We start from the raw sequence: 22,918 nt of genomic DNA, 5'->3' as shown, positions 1-22,918 counted from the left end.
ACCCCACAGTTATGGATAGCAAACAGATATGGATCAGAGTTGGATTCAAGCGGGAATATCTCATCAAATAGAGTTGCTATTACGCAGAACACATTTTACCCTGAGAGAGAGGAGACAGCTGGCTTAGATTGCGAGCTCCGAAAAGTCAAGGGAACCTGTCATCCACTGTCACTGGAAAACCGCACATTCGAAGGGCAGAGCGTGAAAAACCGTCATAATTTGATCAAACTTTAACTGGATGTGATTGAATATTCAGGTTGTTTTTCTGTGCTCTCGCATATAGAATCGTTGATTATTTAAATATTGTCGATCGGACTCAAATTGCTATTGAAATTGTTTAATTTTATGATCTTTTTGATAAGAAATAGGATATGAAAATGGTTTTGGCCCAGTTTGTGCTCTCCGAACCATTGTGCGCAACTCAAACATGAGAAGAAGAAATCAAAGAAGCCAAAAAAACAAGCCAGTTGTCAGTGAGCTGTCTCCTCTCTCTCAGATTTTACCTACGTGAGCCATACATCTGTACAGAATCACAATAAATTATAATATGCTTAAGCATTTTTTTTCCGTCCGTAGGAAATGAAATGTCAAACGTTCTCCCAGAAGCGTTGATTCTTAACTGTGGGGCATTGGAAACCATACCACAGTTATGAATCAAACATAAGACGATTCCGAAACAAACGCCAAAACGTATGCTTTCACTAACACACCATTCGTTTACCTCGCAGATAAATTGCTGTTATAGAGCTTTGATCCATAATATGAGTCGATTTGATCCATAATAGGGATCATCCTCTCGCACTGAACCACATCGGTGGAGTGGACATCGTTTGAAATTTCTATTGAAATCGACACTTTTTCGTAAATAACCTGGAATTTTGAGATGTACTTTCAAAAACAACCATATTCTGCAGTGCCAGAGAGGTAATTTGGTTTTGTGCTGCGTCACCATGTTTTTTAATCATATTTTGTACTGAAAAATGATCCTTAGTTGATCCATAACTGTGCGGTGACTGTACTCGCTGTATGTAAGAACGCGATTATCTGGGGACAAGTTGTTGTTTTGATAGAGAAAACGATTTCAGGTGAAACATCTCGGAATCCAAAACCGGCACAATGGCCGACTTGCGTCCCCTACTCACGTTTTCAAAGGCACTAATCTGGAGAAATGGTTGGCAAACGTTTCTGATATTCTTATTTTATGCTTCCTGCTAGTGCACAAAGCCAAAATAAAAAGTGCACTGTTGTGGGATGCTTTCTTCGCGAGATTTGTGCCTTTGAACTTTTAGTGCAATCTTAAAAGTTGATTGCAAACAAAAAGGCGTAATTAAGTTTCCGGTAAAATTTTCTTTGAGATCAATAGGGTCCTAAAGCCCGGTCTCAATTGTAGTGCCAAACGCTTAAGTTTTGGTCAATAACACATGTTTACTCAATTTTCTGATGTTTTCCGTTGGTTTGAGTCCAAAAACATTTTAATATTTTTTTTTATGTTTTGTTTTTTAGATTTTGTCACACCCCTTGGGTTAATTCAAATTTTGGGTGTATTTTGTTTTCCGTATCCCTTCCGAAATGTCAGATAGGAACAACCCCCGTGGTAAAACTAAAACCCCTGTGGTGTTTTTGCCGATTAAGTGAACGTCAAACATAATCAAAAGTGTCAAGGTTTATTTATGGACCCAATTTTTAAATTAAAGTTTAAACATGATATAGCTGTTATTGGAGCGGGGAAAATTGCTAAAGTAGTTGCAGTAACATGCTCTTTATTGAATGAAAACAAGATTTCATTAAAACTTTTAGGACCCAATTGCGCCCGTTTAACCCAAGGGGGGGGGGGTGTGGTTTGGTAGCGAGGTACGTCTACCGTTCATGTTTTGTGGATATGTTAGTGTGGCTCATAACCCGTTTGTTGAGTGACAAATGTAGCGGTCAGGAGATTTGTATATATTTTGTAAATATATATGTTATGAAATTTGTAAATATTGTCAAAATGCGTTGATAGAATAAGATAGCGATAATAGGCAATGTACAGTATATTAAGCAAATTCAATTTATAGTAAATCCCTTAACATAGGCAATTACAAGTTGCGAACATTTTGCTGAATCTCTCCTAGGGCGGGCTTATCGGTTTTTTCGAAAGGTTGGAAAGGGACAGCTGCACTACCATCGTGCCGAGTTATCCTTCGTGACTATATGGTCACGAATGTGTACGAAGAAGTTTCGGGAAATGACGAATTTCCGGTTTGTCCGAGATTCACTTTCCTTAATCTGAGGAGTCACAGACTCGTTCATTTCGTTCGTGACTACCCAGCAAATTAGAAGTGTGTGCGTTTGTAATTCGTTTGATTTTCTTTGAAAAGTAAGATTGTTCAAGTGACGTTAAGTTCATGTTAAATTAATTAAATATCTTGTTCGTTCTCTAGTTTGTTTAAAGTGTGCGTTGTGTAGGAATTGTGTGCGAATTAGCTAGAAAGCCAAGAAGTAGAGGTAATTGTGCTCGATATGTGCCATGTAGTGTCGTGCTCAGTGTTCTTTTTAGCCGTGAGGCTGTTCTATTCGCAGCAAATACACCCGCACCCAAGCGCGTGAACTTTTCCCCAACGGACGAAATCGTTTCCCAGCACCCGCCAACCAGCTGGAAGTCGGCCGATCCGTCAACAAATCGACCGAGGGAGGTCAGGGGACCTCCAGGAACTCGCAGGTCGGACAATTCACCCGATTGACTGCGAAGCTCGTCTCCGCCATTGCTAGAACCCGGCTCCGGTGAATGCACGCGTCATTGAGTAGCATCGCCATTGGAGATCGCCGCTCGTCTAGACGAGGACACTGACCTGGGTCACAGGTCAACGACAGCGTAAGGCAAGCCAACGAACTCGGTGAGTCAAGCCATTTAAAACCTTTTTTCGAAGCGGAGTGGGGCGTCCGGTGAGGGCGCCTCGGAGTGTTTTTTGTCCTGTCTTAAGACTGAAGAGTATGCGCTACTAAAGCCTTACTAGTGGAAGAAGTGAGGATCACGATGCGTGCGTGACGAATTGCCGCCGCCAGATCCAATTGTCACCAGGAGTACAGACTAGCCTGCAGATGCACTGCCATCGACGGTGACGTAGAACACGTAGAGCACATGAGCACAGAAGTAGAGAGATAGAAGTAGAAACCGCACACATGTTAGGGAGTAGTTAATGAGAACGAACACATACAGACACACGAAAATAGGATGATAGCACGATAAATAAATAGGAAATTATGTGAAATCATTAATAAATTATGTCCCTTCGACTAAATCGTGTCTGAAGTTAATAAACGTTAAAGTACTGTGTAATTATAATACTCCCAAATGTTTAATTGTTTTCATGTGTGAACCGTCACTTCGCGTTTCCTTATCGTCCCGTCCTCCTTATGGGGTTTGATCGTTGGGTACTCAGTCCGCTTCCTATTTGTTGATGCGTAGCGCGTCGAACGACGAGTCTGCCCGTGATGAGAAAGAGCGAGCGGCAGCATATGTTGGCTCGTATTGAGCATGAGTGATTCTCTTACCGGAGTCTCTGAGTGCCTTTTTGATTGTGTGGTGGCGTAGCGGTAATAGGGTGAACCCCGTTCGGTCGTTTGGTTCGTAAGTCAGCTGAAGCGATCTGTAAAATTCCTTTCGGGAAAATTAAATGGACTCGCCCTCAGGAGAGTCTCAACCGGGCAAATTAAAATTGGGCATGTGGTCTCCCTTGTGGAGTGGCGCTTAAGCTACGTGCTTTAAGACGGATCGCCCGGGCTGGCTACACAAAAAGCATCAGCGTTTGCTGCTTGGTTTGGTCCGCGTTTCCGACCTGTGTTGTTTGGGCCGGCCCGCGTGGGAGATGATTGTTAGGCGAGCTTTGTTCGTAGTTGACAGTCTTTTACCCACCCTGGTTTACCCTCATAGGCCTTTTCATGTGACAGGTCCGTCTATGCATTTGTTTACATCGGTGGAGGACCGGTGCATACACGGGCCTGTCATTTTCATAGAAGAACTGTCAAAGAGCTTCTGGATCAGCTGATTTGAAACGTCTTGTAAAAAGGCCTACCGAATTGATTTTGGATAATTCAATTTGTCGGAGTGAACCTTCAATTCGACGACAATAAAACATGTGTTTTCTGTTTTTTAGCTTTCAAGATAATTCATAATTGGTGTCAAGGTTCATCTAAAAATGTAAAGAGCTTTGCATCCAAAATAGTCTATTGTTGCTCGACTCGATACTATGTATCCATTGTTTTGGTATAGGCAGACCAACTTCAGAACGGTGATTTCCTTGTTTTTTCGCACATAAAGTCAACTCCCAGCTTTTTTTTGGGAAAGTATTTCATTTAGTTGATCTGCTTTGTCAAAGACACCATATTTATGTCTTATCACTGGACTTCATTATAGGCGAACAAAATATTTGCCGACTAGCGCCATCAACTCCGAACTAAAAAGAATTTAGGCGAATATATTTCTTTCGATTGATTCATTGGACTGAGATATAAGTGTATAAAATGTTTGCCCACTAGTACTATTTTGATGATTACCGAACTAATAAGTTTCCAGGCGACCAGGAACACCAAATTTGTGTCCAATCACTACTTGATTGACATATGGTCAGTGTTCAGAAAGACCGGAGTACATGATATTTAGGCCTTGTACCCAGGGTTGCCACATTTAAATCTGTATTTTTTCCTTCAATTATTCGTATTTCTGTATCCTAGAACAAAATATCTGTATTTTATATCTGTATGCTTAAAAATTGAGATAGAAACCAAAATTATGCAAAAAATTCATGATAATACTAATCATTTGTAACTACAGTCGCCTTTCCACATCTCGATATCGAAGGGACCATCGAGATAGGGAGAGATCGAGACAAAGAACATTTATTTATGAATACTAGGTTGAAAAACACTCCGTTGCCAAGGAAGTAATACACAAACAGACGTCATTTTGCGCTCCTAATTTGTTTTGAATCCCAAAACTTTGGTCTAGTAACCTTCGATATTGGTCATATCGACATACGGAGAGAAAATTGAGAACGAAAAATCAACAGAAACACATCGGGGATATCGACATAAGGAGGATATTGAGATATGGAGAGTGAAAATGTATGCAAACTGAAGGGACTTATGAAATCATCGACATAGGAAGAGATATCGAGATGTAGAACATCGAGATGTGGAGAGTCGACTGTACATTGCGGAATTGTTACATCAAAGGTTAAATTTGAGAGTTTTCAAAAATACAAATTTCTATTTTTCCTTAAAATCTGTATAAATCTGTATAATTTTGGCCAAATTCTGTATACAGAATCTGTATATCTGTATTTTCACAAAAAATCTGTAATCTGTATATATAGATTCTTGGTCACAAAATATTCGAGAAAATCTGTAAAATACAGATAAATCTGTATATGTGGCAACCCTGTTTGTACCAGAGGCGCGTCCACGTTCGAAACCATGGGTAGGACAAACGTTGGCAAATCTTTTGTGCACAGATAAGAAAAATTTTAACCCTGGACAGGAAATTAAAAGTTACTACATTACTATTACAATTACTATTACTATATACTATTATTTTTTCAAGGAGAAGCACAGAAATGATTTTTTTTTTCCAAAGATTACTGAGACATCATCGGAATTCCTCCAAAAATTCATTGAGAAATTTTTAAAGAAAGTACCAACTTTTCCAAGATTGCATCCCAAGATTTTATTGGGAGATCCTCCAAGTTTCTCTTTCCAAAATGTCTTCTAAAATTCAATCAAGAATATCTCAAGCAATTTCTAGGGATTTCCTTTAAAATTGTTATTCAGGATTTACATAAGATTTCAACTAGGAATTTCTCTAATAATACAATCAGCAATTGCTCCAGAGATTTCTTCTAAGATTACCACAGATTTTTTTTTTAATTTTTTGAAATTTTCTCAAGTAAGCCTTGAAAGTTTTTTTTTTTTAGGGGAAATGTCAAGGAAAATTTTATGAAAGAAAAAGCAAATCCTTGAGGTATTTCTAAGGATAATCCTTTAAATAAACTTTTAAAAATTGAATGGGATTTTTTTAGAAACTTCCTAAGTAATGTTTGGTAAAACTATAGAAGTAAAGTAGGATGAAATGCTGAAAAAAATCCTGGAATAAAGGATTCGTTCGAAGAAACGCTCAGGGAATTTTAGATTTCTGGAATTATACAGGGATGAATTCTTGAAGCAATCCGCACGGACACGTGGAGTAATTCTGGCAGGGTTTCTTAAAAAAAACATTTTTAGAACTCTATAATAAACATTTGAGAAATCGGAAGAAATTCGATAGAAATCTTTGGAAGATCTCCTATATTAACAACTGAAGAATTCAGTTGAAGGATTAGTAAAAAAATATTTGGAGGAAAAGTAAAACCTGAGGAAATTACTGTAGGTACTAGCTTTGGACTTCTCAAGGATTTCCAGGAGCAAATTCTTCTAAGCATCCTTTGAAAAATTGGTGGAAAAATTGGTAGAGAATTGGGAGAATTTGTAGAGAAAGTCCTCCAAATATTCTAAATAAAATCACTAAAATGTTTCCTGAAGCTTTTCCTCGGAAAATCTGAGACGAAATTCTTGAAGAGCCTGTTGAACCCGTTATATTCCTAAAGGCATCTTTGATGTCTGTACATTTTTTCATCTGGATTCAATGCATGCAGAATAGGAAAAAATAAACTTTAGAGACCATTTTTTTAAAGACCTTAGAGACCTTCCATTACTTTATAGAGACTTGCATTAAAATAGAGACCGTATTCTATATAAATTACACTGAAAATCGTCAAGGGATACAGCAACGCATTGATAAATTATTATAAGAGTCGCTAGCTACATTACACATGGCAACTGGTATTAAATTAATCCATTACTTCATCCAAAGATTCTTCAATAATCTTCTGATGATTCTCTATGAATGCTCCAGAAACTTCTCAAGAATTACTTCCAGGAATGCTTACAGCAATTTGTTCCAAGAACATATACAGGGTTGGTCACAAATATTTTTAAGAAACTACCTATTAATTAATTAAGAAATGCTGTAGTGCAAGATTTTGAAAGGGTCGTCTCGTCATCGACGAAAGAATGCCTGACTAACGTCAATCAAAATTCGTCAACGAACAACTTTGTCTTCATTCCGTTCGCTCCCCTTTCTCAAACGAAGGAGGTGTTTATTGTATATTCGCTTGCTATGCACAAAACGGCAAATGCAATCCCAGAATTGCTTGTATTGGCAATTTAACCCGTACTCCTCAAGCTTCAACAATGGCTCTTTTGGTAGGCGCGTGACGTTGACGATTCAGAGATCGTTTGTTCGATTCCGGACACGTATTGTTGTTTTGTTTTTGTTTTATTTTTTCAAAAAAGGCTCAATCTATCGACGCCACGGTTCATATTTTTAGTCGGCTCAGAGCTCCAGAACGAAGATTCGACCATAACGAAGGAGGCCAAGCCTTTGTGGTGGACCATAGCAGCAAATCGTCATCCAACGCTGGTTGAGTGACGATGACGATTCTTTTTTTAGTTTCGTCGACGACTTTTTTGATTGCCTGCCCTGCACGAATGTTCTTATCAAGGTTTAGTTATCGTCAAAAATAAATAGATTTACCATTTCTGTGAATATCAGCCGTTATATTCTAGTGGAATAATAAAAAAAAATATATTTTTGTTTCCACTATTAACATAATCGGCACTATAGAAATACTTCTACCATACACTAAAACAAAGTTTTAGGACTAGAATGTCACAGAATTTTTATATGTCGAAAATGAATGCTTCTTTTCTACTTCCGGAATTTTCAAAGAGAAAAACATTTTGTTACTTCGGATTTCAATACAATTGATAACACTAATAACAATTTTGCCACTATATACTGCGATCGTGACCGGTAGCTAGTGGACTTTTGCTCGTTTCTCTACACCGCCACCGAAGCGTAGAGCCACTAATGACAATCATAATCGTAAAATATTGAAAATTAATAAACCCCCACTCAACAGCACCAACGCATATTGGCTTTGGCAACAACAGTTTGGTCCCTTTTCCCTATCGGCATACAGCCGGGAAAGCAGCCACTGCGACAACGGAAGTGTCCGACCCTCCAATATGGCATGCCTCGTGTCGTCGTTTGAGACATCGGCAGCGCGGCATTATAAGGAAGTGTTTCTCGTCTTCCCCTCCCGAGCACACGATTTCCCTCAATCCATACGATTGGATTATTGTTTTATGTAATCATATTTTCCACATCGATTTCTCGTAGTCGGCCCTCACAGAGCGGGGAGCTTCTGTTGATGCATTAGTATTCCGCACTGCCGGACGAGTAGTTGGCAACTTCCGGTGCGCGTTGGATTTGACGCGCCGCCTTCTCTGATGCCTACGTTGCTGTGCGATACGTTACTTCGCGGTCGGCCTACTTATCTAATGGATTTCAACCTTCTTTCTTTCGATTTCAGAACATGCCACCTTGGATCGAGTCCATGGAGCAGCGCCGTAGAAGATCCACGCGGAACCTGCCCGAGAGCAGTAGCAGTAGCGGTAGCTGGTCCGTCCGATCAGTCATGTACAGTAGTAGTGGCGCTAGTGGTAGCAGCGGTAGTTTTAGCAATAGTTTCTCAATAAGTCCAGTAGCTGTAAGTTCGACGCCGGTATCTAGGCTAAGATGGATGTTCGGCGCGTTGACCTTGTTGACAGTATTATCCAGGGCGGAAGCGGTGTGTGATCCAGATCGGTGGTGGAATCTGGAACGGGAAGAGTGCGACCCGTGTACGGTGTGTGGTGAGCAGCAGCTGGTCCTGAGGCCGTGTCAGGAATACATGGACACGGTCTGCGGGACGATCGGGGATCTGGATATGGATCTGGCGCAGTTGGCGCGTACCGAAGCACGCCACGAGCAGCGCCACTGGAAGGAGGTAGGTTGGCATAATTCACATCTTTTATTCTTTTTTTCATTCGTTAGGGTATCTCGGTGTAATACGCCCCAACGGGGCAATACGTCTTACCTTATTTTCGCGGAATGGAGGATTTTTTTACACGTAGGGGAACTGGGTGTAAAATGCGCCATTGAGGTAAAACGCGCCACTCTCGATTTGAACAAACGACATGCTTTGGGACGCTATTTTTCACCCGAGATAATAGAAAAATCTCAAAAAACGTTTTTTGCTGTTTTCGTTGCAATTTCGTATTATTTTCTAGGTCATTTTTCAGGTCGATTAACAACAAAACTTTTAAAACTATCAGCGAGAATCGCCTTGTGAACTCCCAAAGCTTGCATTTCATGCGAAAAAAAGTATTGAATTTATCCTTAAAAAGTGTATTGGAGGACTTAAACTTTAATCAACTCGTGGGGCAAAACGGCCACTCCTATTTCATAACACCAAAACAGCTGTTTGAACTCAAATGGATCATTAAAATAACCAAAACGGCCGCTATAGAAAGCATAGATAGTGCCAGCGTAGCCTTGTGTGTTTGACAGAACAGCAATGCTGTCACAATGTTAAAAATGATAAGTGGCGCCTTTGTTTTGATGCGGTGAGCACTGACAAAAACTACCGAGTCGAGTCTAGTACACGACACTGAAGACGGCCTTACAGTTGAGGTCGAAATACGCGTATCTGTCAAAGGATACAAACTCTAGTGGAATTAAATGGTACAGTACTAAATTCGGTTTTTTTATCTACTTATTTTCAGTATGTTTTTATGAGATATCTCTAGAAAACTGTCGTTTCGCCGGTTGTCACATTTTCCCTCGAAATCCATTCTTTATATGTCATAACATTTTGCAGAATGTTAGGCAGTTGAATGTCTACGAAAAGATGCATACTCATTCTTACCTGAAACATTTCTATTAGTAACCTGACTCACTTTTCTTCGAAACTGGGACGTGCTGAAAAACTTCTGAGACATCAGATTCAGCCGCCCTAAATTTACTTGAGACACAAGGTTTGAAGTGTCTATTTCCCGGTTATTCGTGACAAAAGTTGAGGCTCGTCCCGGGAAATCCCGGGATTTTTCCGATTTTCATTGCAACTAGTATTTTTCAAATAGATGCAATATTACAACAATATTTTGGCAATGAAATATGAAGAGAAAAAAGCTTTCTAATAATAAAAATAATTATAACAATATAAAAGTTTACATTACGGGTTTACTTTTTTCCCAAATTCTCTTCAATATCAATGAACGTCGACACTGTACCTTCACAGTACCAAAAAATAATGTGATTTACGTCTTTTGGGATGCACATAAAAGAAGCGAGCCGAATGACGTAAATTTGTGTCGAATTTCAAATACGTTAGTGTCTGATTCGGGAAATGACGATCACAGTTCCATCGTTTTCGTGTCCTTTAACATGTATAATTACATTTTTTGTTCAATTCATCTTCATAGACGCATTTTTGTGTTGTTTCATCAATTACATCATGTGTCATTCAGTCATAACCAGAATTACGTCCAGAGTAATTTTCATTTTTTTAAAGAGTGTTTATAAAGGATGGTACACTAATTATGCTACGCTTGACATGACCCCCTCTCCACTTGGAAAGTGTAATAATTTGTGCAAGACCCGTAAAGGCTTAACTGACTTGATCGATTTCTCTTCAACGATGCTCACTTGCGCTAATTACTTTGGCAAACTAAAAAAAATCCGTCAAGTTCTTGTTTATGAAGCATGATATAGTGACACACACACGAAAACATGTTAAAAAATTGAATCAGTTTTTTGCAATAATACAAAGAGAGCAACAATGAATGCAGATAAGTCCTTATGAAAAATCAATGTTGAAGTATTGTAAACATTGATATCATAACATCAGTACAATTTTCTTCAGACATTTAAAAGGCCATGTAAATTTGGTAGAACAAAAAAACGTTTTGAGAGCATTGAAGGTATTGTATTGATCATATTAAAAGTTAAATACTGAATATTACTAAAGCCTGTCCACGATAAATTTCGGACACTTTTTTTTCAGTGTAGGTTTTGAATTATTTCACGGATTGCTGAAACGTTTCACTTATATGACAGCTGAAACTCTCCACCACTTTATTTCGTGGTACAACATGTTTACATTATCGTAACATTCACTGAAATGGCGTCCAATCAAGTGGAAGTGCGCAAACGCATTTTGTTTGAACGGCAGCAAAATCCGAATTTATCGGTACGCGATCTTGCCAAAAAAACTAAAGCTACCGAAAAGTACGGTATTTAGTGTTTGCAAATCATTTGACCAGCGCTTGACTGTGGATCGGAAGGTTGGAAGTGGAACAAATCGAAAATTATGCTCCCGACAAATGGATAAGAAGGTGGTAGCCATTATTGAGAAAAATCCCAATCTTTCTGTGCGAAATGTGGCTCACAAAGTTGGGAAGTCAAAATCATACGTACAAAAAGTGATTAACATCCTTGTCAACTGTTTATTTTGTAGATATAACTCTTTTATTCTGAAATAAACAATTGTTTTTGTTGAATTATGAGTAACTTTTTTTTGCTGCCATTATTTGGGTGTCCGAAATTTAACGTGGACAGGCTTTATAGTTTATGTGTAGTGAGTAGTGTGTCTAGTTTAAGACTAACTCTTTTAGCTTTGGCTTATGAATACGGATAATGTTAAAGAGAAACGCAATAAATAACATTTCAAACAAAGGCAAACCAAAAAAAAATATTTTGGGCTTGGTCTTTCTTTTCTTTACGTTTTGCTTTTTTATTTTATCGAATTGAGTTTATGCAGGCGAAAAATGTATTTGTTTTGCATTGAAAATGTTGTAGTTTCCTGTAGGTTCGAACTTATATCCCGGGAATCGGGAAATCCAGAAAATTGTCAAATCCTGGAATTTCTTGTCCCGGGGATGGACATTCTAACATGGTTTGGTTTTTTAAACACGCAGAATGTTTGTTACGCTGTATAAGCAATTGTAATTAAATTTCAAATGATTCTGGCTCCATTATGCCTGATGGCCTTCGAATAAAGAAATAAGTAAACCATAACTAAATCAGGTTTTGTCGTTTTTTTTAACAGCAATATTTCAATGGCCGACTGATTTCATCAAGAATTTGTTAACTCAAGACAACCTTGGAACAGTGAGTCTTGTATCAAAAATAAGTTTTAAGGCGATAATCTTATGAACTTTTAACTGAATAGAAAACAAAAAGCGAGATGAAAGTTTTGCTTTGAGTTTATGTACAATTCTATTCTTTGGTCAATTTTGAAATCAAAATGTTCACTAAGTCGAGTTATACCTGTACCAAGATAGTTCATAAATTGTAGTATAAATTTGACTCAAAATCGGAGTTTTATACAACTTGACAATCTACAGCTCAAAATTGTGCCGTGCTAGAACAATTTTGCAAGCGACATTGGATTGAGCAACTTCAAATGTGTACTGCAAATCTAATTTCAACCAGTACAGTAAACTCATGTTGTCGAAATCGAACGGTTATTTTTATTGAAACTTTTAACAACGCAATGACTACTAATTCTATTCAAATACCGTTTTTGAACATAGTAAGCCTCGGAAAGGTACTCAGAAACATTAAGATTAACAATATTGGTGACTGACTTGCTATTCATTTATGTGTATATGCATTTAAGCAGTCCCATAAGATTCTTTAGTTGTATTAGGTAATGTAAAACGAATTGAACTTATCATAGTACACGGATAGAAATCAGAATAAAAAAAAAAAGATTATGACTCATGATATCATGATTCCAGTGTGTTTTCAGGTTATGAAAATACACCATGATTTGGACTCATGATATCATGAGTCAAATTGTCGTAACGTAACACACGCGTTACGTTTTTGTTGCTGATTGCTCGGAATCATGATTCAAATGCCAAAAATGCTGAGCCGCGCATCCGTTTATGATCGACAAAATAAAAATAAACTAAAAATACACTATATTCAGATTCGAACCAAGAACCTTCCGATTGAGAGCCTCACACTCTACCACTGAACCACTTGGTCATCTCAAATAATAATGCAAAGCGCACCGCTTAGTGTTTTCACTCTGGATGATTATGACTCCAGGAACCATGATTTGTGATCCTTATATTATGACCTAACCAATTTATGAATTTCATGATTTGTAAATCATGATTTGAGGATCAGATTTTTCCCCGTGTATGTCTGTAGATGCATTAACCATAAGCATTAGCTTAGATGATTTTACAATTCGTAGTTGCTGCTCTGTGATTGACCAGAACAATTGAAGTTGCACAGAGATTTAATGAATGGGACTTGGGATTGGCTTACCATTGTCAATGTGCACAAAACGAGAGCTCAAATATTAAAAGACAATAACAGCGCCGGCCACATCCTTACGGTCATCGGGGAAATGAAGGAATGTTAGTGTGACTACCGTTATTTCTAAAGACCGAGATCACATCTGCATCTCCATCTGCATTTTTTCAGGAATACTTAAAGCTTTTTGCACATTTTCCCAGAAATTTTGTAGTTCTCCATGAATGTATCCCGTAATTCTTATTCTTACTGTTTAAGATCTTAAAGATGCCCCTTTAAGATCATGAACAGTAATTTCTTCAGAGATGCCTCCATTTTTTTCTTAGAAATTCATTCAAAATTGTCTTTTAGGAATTTATCCAAGAATGAAGAAGTTTATGCTAAGATGTTCGGAGGATCTACTGGATTAATTGCTCTATTATTTCCTGGAGTGAAATCTTGGATTGAATTTTGGTGTATCCTTCGATTTTTGTTTAAACAATCAGTCGGAAAATGATTGAAATGACTGAGAGTAAAAATTTCCTTGATAAAATTGTGAAGGAGCTTAATGAGGAATCTCTGGTCAGTTTTTTGAAAAGTTTTTGGAAGAGTTCCTCATAAATTACCTGGATCAAATTGGTGGAATTTTTGCAGCAATTCCAGTTCAAAACTGTAGATTAATTCTTGAAGGAATTTTAGTGGGTATGGCTGAAAATGTTTTTTCTCCTGTTCAAAAACCCCAGTATTCTGAAACCCAACCTAGCCGCCGAAACATCAACCACAGCTAAATCCACACACGACTTCAACCCTGGACATCGGCTCTCTGGCGTAACGCTCTCCGATAACAATAATAAGATGTACGATAGACGGTTGGACAAGCTGGTTTACAGTTTTGAGGAAATTAAACTATTTCCAAGCATTCTAATTAAAGATATTTTCTGGTGAAATTTCCGCTCAACAGAAAGAAATAACTTTATTTTTAGAAAACACACTTGTGTTTTAAGCTTGCTGTGTATAGAATGAAAAAATGCTGGAAGAACTTCAACGTAGATTTTCCCTAAACTATATTTTAGTCACTGACATTGCTTTCTAATCTTTTCATGCCAGTCGTTACCACAAGAACAAGAAAGCTTTCCGTATTTGCATGGCTGCTAGCGACTGAGTGTCTTAAAATAGGAAGCTAAAGACCTCTTCCCTGAAAACAAGAAACCAAAAATAGACTCAAATGCTCAAATGTTCAGGCATTACTCCGGAAATTTCTATTGAAGTTGATTATTGTCCACTTAATTTCTTCGCAAATTTTGTTGAGGATACTTCAATAATTCAGCCTCGATTTTTGAAAGGAGAACCACAGAAATGAAATCTCCCAAAGATTATTTCAGAAGTCAACTGAAATCCTCCAAAAAAATGTTGAAAGAAAGTCTTAACTCCTCCAAAATTGTATTCTTCACACATCCTCCAAGATACGCGGTCAAAACATCTTCTAAAGTTTAATCAAAAACTTCTTCAGAAATTTCTAGGGATTTCTTTTAAAATTGTCTCTCAGGATTTACATAAGATTTCAACTAAAATTTCTGTAAATATACTTTCAGCAATTATTCCACTAATTCCTCCGACAAAGATTCCTTCCAAGATTTTTACAGAATTTCCTCCAGTAGTTCTTTGAGATATTCTCAAGTAAGTCTTGAACGTTTTTTTTTCAGGAATTCTTTCAGAAATGTCTCCAGGAAATAATTGGAAAAATTACAATACTATTAACTGGTGTGAAAACTTAAACAAACTCTTGGAGATTGCAAAGGATTTTTTTTTTGAGAATCTTTTTTTAAGAATTTTTTAGAAAAACTGCTGGAAAATTTGCTTGATATGCTGGAGGTATTCCTCGAAGTTGTGCATTAGATTTGTTCGGAGAACCCCTCAGGTATTTTTGGGTTTCTGGGAGGAAACGAGGATGAATTCTTGAAGGACATCACATGAGTAGGCGGAGGAATTCTTGTTGAGTTTTTTGAAGGAACCCTTAACCTACTTTTTTCTCAATATCTCTGAAATAAACTTTAGTGGATTTCCTCAAAAGGAGTTCTGGCAACTTGGAAGATATCGTAGAGTAACAACTGGAAAATTCGGTTGGAGTATAAGTGAAAAAAAAAACATCTGGAGGAAATTCTAGGATAGTTTTGGAAAAAAATCAAAGTAATGCCCGAGGAAATTACTTTATATAAAAGCTTTAGAGTTCGCAAGGATTTTTTGGAGCAAATTCAAGAGAAATTCTCTTAAGAATCCTTTGAAAAATCGCAGGAAATTTTTTTGGGAGAATAGGTAGTTCAATCTCTAGAAGAATTGCTGGGGAGATCCCTGAAGGAAACCCTTAAAGCATTCTAAATAAAATCGGGGGATATGTGACGACATTTTTGAAGAGCCTGTTTAACCCGTTATAGTCTCAGGAAGTTTCTTTGAAGCATGTTCATATTTGCATAAGTATTCAATGCAAGCAGAAGGTTCTATCCCTTTAGGTCGAATGCCGTTAGACCGAAAGTGTCATTAAGTCGAAAACGGCCGATAGTTCCAATGGATCGTAAGGCGCATTAATTTTAAGATCGAATGGGTTGTTAGTTGTTAGGTCCAAGTAATTTGCATATCCTAGAATCTGCCGAAAAAAGTTTGGGGGCTTTTAGTTGTTAAGTCAGGATAATTTTCATGACCTAGAAGCCCACAATATCTGCAGTGAGAATAACTTAGTAGAAATAACAGCCTTTGTTAAAAAGAAGGAAAAGAACACTGTTGAATGTGAAAATGTGCTAATGTTATTTCGATCCTTTCGGCCTAACGGCATTCGGCCTAATGGCCTGCTTCCCATCAAGATTTGATGCAGAATAAGGATCGCACTCACTCTGCGCGCGTGTGTAGTATTCATAAGATGGATGGATGTGGGTTATAAAAAGGGTCTGCGTGATCTGTGGGAATTTGAATTCGAAACCAACCGAGTTATTGGGTCACCAAGTAGCTCGGTAGCTTAGTTGGTAAAGCGCTCGTCTAGCATACAAGAGTCCTGGGTTCGAATCCCAGCCGAGCACGTGGATTTTATTCATAATTTCAACGATAGTTTATCCATCTTTATCACACGTAATAAGTTAATTAATTTATAACATTTAGTTCCCAGGATTTTGACTATAGGTATTTTCAATCGTTCTTCTCATGAGCCAGTATTTTTGGGGGTCATGCTCAAGCCATGTCACGCTTTACTAGGCATGAGAATATCACGCGTTGATCGAGTTTGTATGTATATTTACAGATGATAAATAGTTTAGTTTATTTTACTGGCTTTCTGCTGATCTCCTTTTTTTGTAGAATCGTGGGTAGGACAATCCTTTGACTGTCCTACCCAGGTTGTTTTTTGGTCCATATCTCTGTGATAATCCGTTTAACCTGCCAGTTGTCGCGCGATTCAGCACCGTCAAAACCATCACGCTGCTGTTGTGAACGAAAAACGAGGTATTATCAATAGTGTTGTACAAAATACAACAGCGCGACGACTGAAGTGTTAGTTGAAACGCTATGGCTCATTCGAAAGGCAATAAGTTAATCTTGCTTTGGTATCTCGACCAAGATTTTTTTTTTGATTTTGTTTACTAAAGTACAAAACTGTATAATATTAAGTTCAAATTGTAACTACAAGGTCTACTTATAATTGAAATGACATGAAATAAATAAATTGTTACAGTTATCTGGGGGCTTATTCATCACTGGGGTGATTTTGATCAGGTCGGTACCAAATAGCATTTCCTTCCAAAGAAGCTTAATGTTTCGTTGGCAACATAGATATTCCATGTTTTCTGATCCATAGATGTCTTATGATGGTTTTGAATTACTTCATTTTTATTTAGGTGAAGAGGCAACGAATCCAAACCTTCAATTTTCAAGAGCACAAATCAAAAGATCCTGACAATCAATTGTGCTGAAAATTGGATCAAATGGTCATTCGCTAGTGGTGTTCAATCGATCTAATGCTCTGCCTAATCGGGTTTCTGATTCTTTAGAATTGTGCTCTTGAAAATTCAAGGTTTGGCATCGGTGCATTTTTTATCTTAAGGACAGTTTTGCGTAGAAATATTGACAGTTTTTTGGAGGATTGAGCAATACTTTCGGAAATGTGGTACTTAACAATTCGATGGTACTAAGGCTACATGTAAACTTTGAGTGTTAATAATGTTGTGTAAGCTTAAGTGTGAACTATTGAGCTTATTTTTGAAATTATAAGCATAGATTGTTGCTCATGAAACTAGTTTTTTTTTCTGGAATAAGGTGCTTATTTCAAGGTAAATTCCCTACATTTAGGCCTAGATTCACAAATTTGAATAATAATATAGTTGTAATAAAATGATAAAATACATGGGTTGTAATAATTTTGACATCATGTTTTGAACACAAATTTTGGATATAGAGAAATTGTTTGTTCTAACACCAGTTTTGTTATACAGTCAACTCTTCATTACTCGATATTTTATATCTCGATATCGAGTTAGAGAACCAAAGTAAAAGTTGGTTCTCATGGCTACCTCGATGGGTCCTTGAAACGCAGTTACACTGATTTTGTGTCCTATAACATACTCGATAGTCCCTTCAATATCTAGTTAGGGAGAGTTGATTGTATTAAATTAATTTAGTTTTATCAAATTCCAATGTTTTGATTATCAATTTAGTGTTTTGAAATGATATTAGGAATTAAAAACATCTATTCTTGAGAAGTCTAATCGTTCTCTCCATCCCCCCCCCCCCCCAGGAACGCCGGAAAGACGGTTCCGACGGGCCCCAGCAGCATCGGTCGCATCAGCACCACGCCAACCAGCAACACCCACATCCGGGCACGGCCAGAAAGCACGAGAACACCGAAGAAATCCTGTGGGACTGGCAGGCGGCCTCGCTGCTGCTGGCCATCATCGGATGTCTGATGTTCTTCTTCGCCGCGGCCATCATTGCGCTGAACCAGACGCGCCAGTGGAAGCGAATCGAGAAACATTTTGACGCGGGTAAGTCTCCTGAATCCGATACCATGAAACACCTAATAATCTCGCATTAAGGTGGTCGATATTTATAGAAAAAACAAAATCAAACAGTTAACGGTAGGAGCTCGTTTAGAACCCCGGATTCTACTCAAATCTTCACAATTGCTTCAGGGGGTCCCAATGAACAAATTTTGGGAATGGGTGTTTGCAGTTCGATCACTATGGGCCACCCTAAGCGCGCATGTTTTGACGGCGAAAATGCGCAAACGGAACGGAGCGAAAAACTCGAGCACGAGGAAACGGTCGATTTGAGGTTATGCTTCGTCGTCATCCGTCGTCACGCAGCAGGCGGTGATTTGCGTCTTGTTGAGTTTGCCCCGAAAACGGATGGCGATCGTTTATTGCTTCGAATCTCCGCACAGTAGGTTAGGTGGTTGCCTCGGGAAACGACCGTCCAGAACTATTTTTGCACGAAATGTGAGACGGACGTGTACTGGTTGTAGGGTAGAATAACCGATATTCGCCACAGTTCTTGAGTCATCACCCCGGATTATATATCGTTTTACGAGAACAAATATTCATAAATTGTTTAGTGTTTATTAAATCACTTTCAAATTATTTCGCAACACACTCAAAATCTCCAAAATTGAGAAACTAATAAAAATAAATCATTTCTATGAGCTTTCTTCTTTTTTTGTGCCATGTTTCGCCAATAAAAACATAGCGAATACCTGTACAAGTCTTCCAGTATTCGCCAGGCAAGTTTTAAGTGCAAAAACAATGTTTTTGACCAATCATTATATATTTCCTGCCAAACATGGATTCAAAGCTTTTGTTTAATATATTGACTGTATAAGCCTCCGTGATTGACCCATCAAAATTATTTTTCCTTAGAATGGTGAATACTGGTACACATACCCTACCTAGGTAAAATACGGATGGTCGGTCAAGTGGCGATGAATGGGAAAGACGATTAACACGTTCCTCTTATTAGAGACGAATAGTCAAAGGAAGTCTGTTTTGTGGTGGATTGGTAATTAATTGATCCTCTTAGTTCGTAATAGGGTATCTAATTCCAAATCAGACATTTTCCAAGTATTTTCACCTCTGCAGTTTGGTTTGATATGAAAATACTAAAAAACATAATTTAATGAACTGTTATGCCCTTGGTAACATTTTTACATTCATGCGAATAAGATATTGTGGATCACAAAATATTGTATGGAGTAAATAAAAAAGCGAATAAATTAGTACGCTGCTTCGAGTCGAGTCTAGTATATGACACTGAAGACTATTGTTACTTCTGTAAAGCTTACCTTTAATCTAACCCGTATAGGCCTGAGTGAAAGGAAAATTACTAAAACTTAAAACTTAAAGCGAATACTTAACGGATTTTCATTATTTTTTGTCAGTATACTCGTACACATATCTAGTTTCTAGAAGTGGTCAAAGAATCTCAGGGATGTTCCTGTGGTCAGAGTTTTTGCGGTGGATCACTGGGTCAGGTCGGGTGACAAGGGTTCTGTGCTTCCGTGCCCCTGGAGGTAGGCAAATTTCAAGTCACATATAATTTACAGAATCGGCTGTAATGTGGCCACTATATCAAGTTTTAAGAAAATTGAATCAGCGTAAACCTTCGGATAATCGATTAAATTGAATAATTATGTCAACTGCATTTGATTGATCCTGCAAATGACCATTTTCGGGTCCCCGGGATGCCTCAAATGTATGATAAAGTGCACAATTTATATCTTTACATCTGTGTCAAGCTAATGGGAACGCATTTTAGTGAACTATTATGTTCGATCTATACTTTTAGAGAATTGAAACATTTCAGTACCTAATAAATCAAGAGCCGGTTCTTCAGGGCATTAAGTCCGAGTGGCCGCATCTGGTAAACTCTAAACGGTGCAAAACTATTCACTTATAATGTTGAATATTAGATCTTAATGATTTATGCAAAATAAAATGAATTCCGTTGGAAATAGCATATCCCAAAAAACGCCTTTTTCTTCCCGACTTGACCCAGTGACTCATCGCAATAACTCCGGCTACAAGAGTATTGCCAAGTTCCTTTTTCTTCCTTTTGTAATCCGTGAAAGAAGTTAGAAATTTAGAAGCAAACACTACATAAGTTCCTGGAGAAAAATCTCTGTCAAATGAGCTTATGGGATAAATTCTGGTTAAATATGATTATTTGAAGCAAACTCAATAATTCTTAAGGAAGAAAAATACAAGGATTTTTTTTATATACTACTTTTAAGATGTCCTCAGATTTTTTTCATAATTTTTTTCCAACATAGTTTTTTGTAAGGGAATTCCTGGATGGATCCTGTTAGAAATATCTTAAGCAATCACTTGGAAAAATTCTTCAAGAATCTCTCCATAACTGGAAACTACGTATACATGGAAAAAATCACAGCAGCAGGGAGTCCCAGAGGGAACTTGGAAGTGCATACAATTTCAAAATTTCTGGAAAGAGTTTTAGTAGGATTATATAAGATGATTCTTGAAGACATACTTATAAATTTTTTGATGAGTCTTTGTCGAAACTCCTGCAATAAATCTTAGAACTTACGAAGAAATACTTGATGGAAGGCTTGGAAAAAGAAATGGTTTCTGAAATTTCTAGAGGACTACAGGTAGTAGTTTCATAAAAATATCTAATTTGTTTCCTAGACGAACACTGAATAAATTCTGGAAGTCATTATTGGAAAAAAAAATCCAGCCGGCATTGACAAAATATCTCTAAGAAACGGAAGAATAACAGGAGAAATCTCTGAGAATATTATTTGAGGAGTTTTAGAGTATTCCTTAGAGGACATCTTGGAGCACGAATGCGTTTTGAATTTGCCAGAAATATCAGCCCAACAAATTTTTTTGAGTTGAATAAATCTCCCTCAAGCGGGTCAAGCTGAATAGACTGCACATTGGGTCACTATGATGATGATTTTCTCGAACAAAAGTGTCTTCGGCAAATGTGATGAGGACTATATTTTGATATTATTGAACATTAGGATGGTCCAACAAAATACGGAAATAGTTTAACCAGGTTTGAAGATTTTCAAGTTAGCGTTCCATCATCAAAGTTTGCGAAGTGTTCAACGAAGTTGTTCTTTGTTTAATTTTGAACAACTTTGTCCAAAACGCCAATCTTGTAAGTCTTCTGCAGCGCTTACTATGGTGTTTTTAATTATGTAGAGTAGGGTGCTAAAATTACGTGTATGACAAAGTTTTGCTGTTCAATAAAGTAAAACGTCTATTTGCTGTGGTGTTAACTTTCTAAACTCATGTTTATCAATTGCAATGACAAAATAAAAAAAAATGGGAATTACATAATCTAAATTTTATTTCTTAAATTTAATTCAATCACTCTCAACCATACACTAGTCCCTTGGAAATGTATAACGAATCCAAACACTTATTGTTATCATTATTATCTTTATTAACGAGATTTGCAGCCCGGCTTATCTGGCTCATCTCCGTTATTACAAACACTGATATATGTCATCACATTTCCAGGAAGTGACAGTCAATTGTAACTCAAATTTAATTTGTATACCCTGGGTGTTGTAACGACTCTCTAATTTGAAGGCAGTTAAACCAGATTTGATCAATTATTTATTTAAATAGGATTTATTCATGGTGTTTGGAGCTCGAATCACAAAATGTTGTTCCATACTTTTGCGTAAACTTATGATAAAAAGTGAAATATTGTTGGTTTTGTTATTGTGTCATTTGCCCACAAGATGAATTTGAAGTCATCAAAGCTTCAAGTGTTAGGAATATGGATTTAAACGGTGCTTAAATAAGTATAATCTGCGGAAAACTATTCACTCGAACAGATTTCGAACGATTTTTTTAAAACTTAGTCGTAAATATTATTGGTTCAGATAACATCCTTAATTTGCGAAAATTCTTGTCTTCACGTCAAAATCATATTGTGTATTCTTCAATATTTTCCAGAAGTTTAATATACTATTTAAACCTCTGAGTTGGGGATTTTTTTTATTTCCGTACAAAGTGGGCCGAAGGGTCTCAGATTTTCATGAAACTTTTTCCACAGGCATTGCTCATCAATATATGAATAAAAAAAAATTGAGAAAAGTTCAGGGTCGCTTATTTTCCCGGAAAACTCAGTTGGATTTTTTTTTGTTTTCCTCTGACACTACTTACTTTGAAAAATCATAACTCAAGAACGAAGCATCGTAGAAACTAAGTTTTTTTTATGAAAATGAAAGCAAAATTTCTCAAAAATAAAAAAAAACTGGAAAAAGTTTTCCACAAAATATTCCACCGTTGAGAAAATTCGTAAAGAAAAGCCGGAAAAAACTATGCTCCAACTCGTGGAAAATTTTCAAAAAAATATTTCTGAGAAGATAATTTCATTAGCTTTAATCGCTGAAATTTTTGAAATGTTTTTTTTTTGGTTTTGAGTTATGGCCAATTTAGTAAAAAATGTGCAAATGTGCCATTTTGAGCCTTTTCTTTGAAAAATCATAACTCAAGAAAGAAGCATCGTAGAAACAAAGTTTTTTATGAAATTTAAAGAAAATTTTCTCAGGAATAAAACAAAAATATTAACTGGAAAAGTTTTCCACAAAATTTTCCACCGTTGAGAAAATTCGTGAAAAAAAGTCGGAAAAGCTATGTTCCAATTAGTGGAAAACTTTCAAAAATATATTTTTGAGAAGGTTTTTTCATAAGCTTTAGT

At 37.2% G+C, this 22,918-nt stretch overlaps 1 protein-coding gene and 1 non-coding gene across 2 annotated transcripts in view; both read left to right on the top strand.

Moving 5' to 3' along the window:
• LOC110681501 (tumor necrosis factor receptor superfamily member wengen) overlaps positions 1 to 22,918 on the top strand; it is a 60,401-nt gene that overhangs the window by 15,955 nt on the left and 21,528 nt on the right. The window contains exons 2-3 of the mRNA XM_021857369.1: positions 8,448 to 8,903; positions 17,982 to 18,228. Coding sequence (XP_021713061.1) covers positions 8,451 to 8,903; positions 17,982 to 18,228 — 700 coding nt within the window. The 5' untranslated portion in view covers positions 8,448 to 8,450. The remainder of the gene's footprint in view (positions 1 to 8,447; positions 8,904 to 17,981; positions 18,229 to 22,918) is intronic.
• Trnaa-agc lies at positions 16,204 to 16,275 on the top strand. Its single transcript has one exon. It is a non-coding gene; the product is annotated as a tRNA-Ala (tRNA).

This window comes from Aedes aegypti, chromosome 1 (genome assembly GCF_002204515.2).
Source record: "Aedes aegypti strain LVP_AGWG chromosome 1, AaegL5.0 Primary Assembly, whole genome shotgun sequence".
Taxonomy (NCBI): Eukaryota; Metazoa; Arthropoda; class Insecta; order Diptera; family Culicidae; genus Aedes; species Aedes aegypti.
The sequence above is the reverse complement of the archived record's forward strand: the minus strand, read 5'-3'. Positions and strand labels throughout refer to the sequence as shown.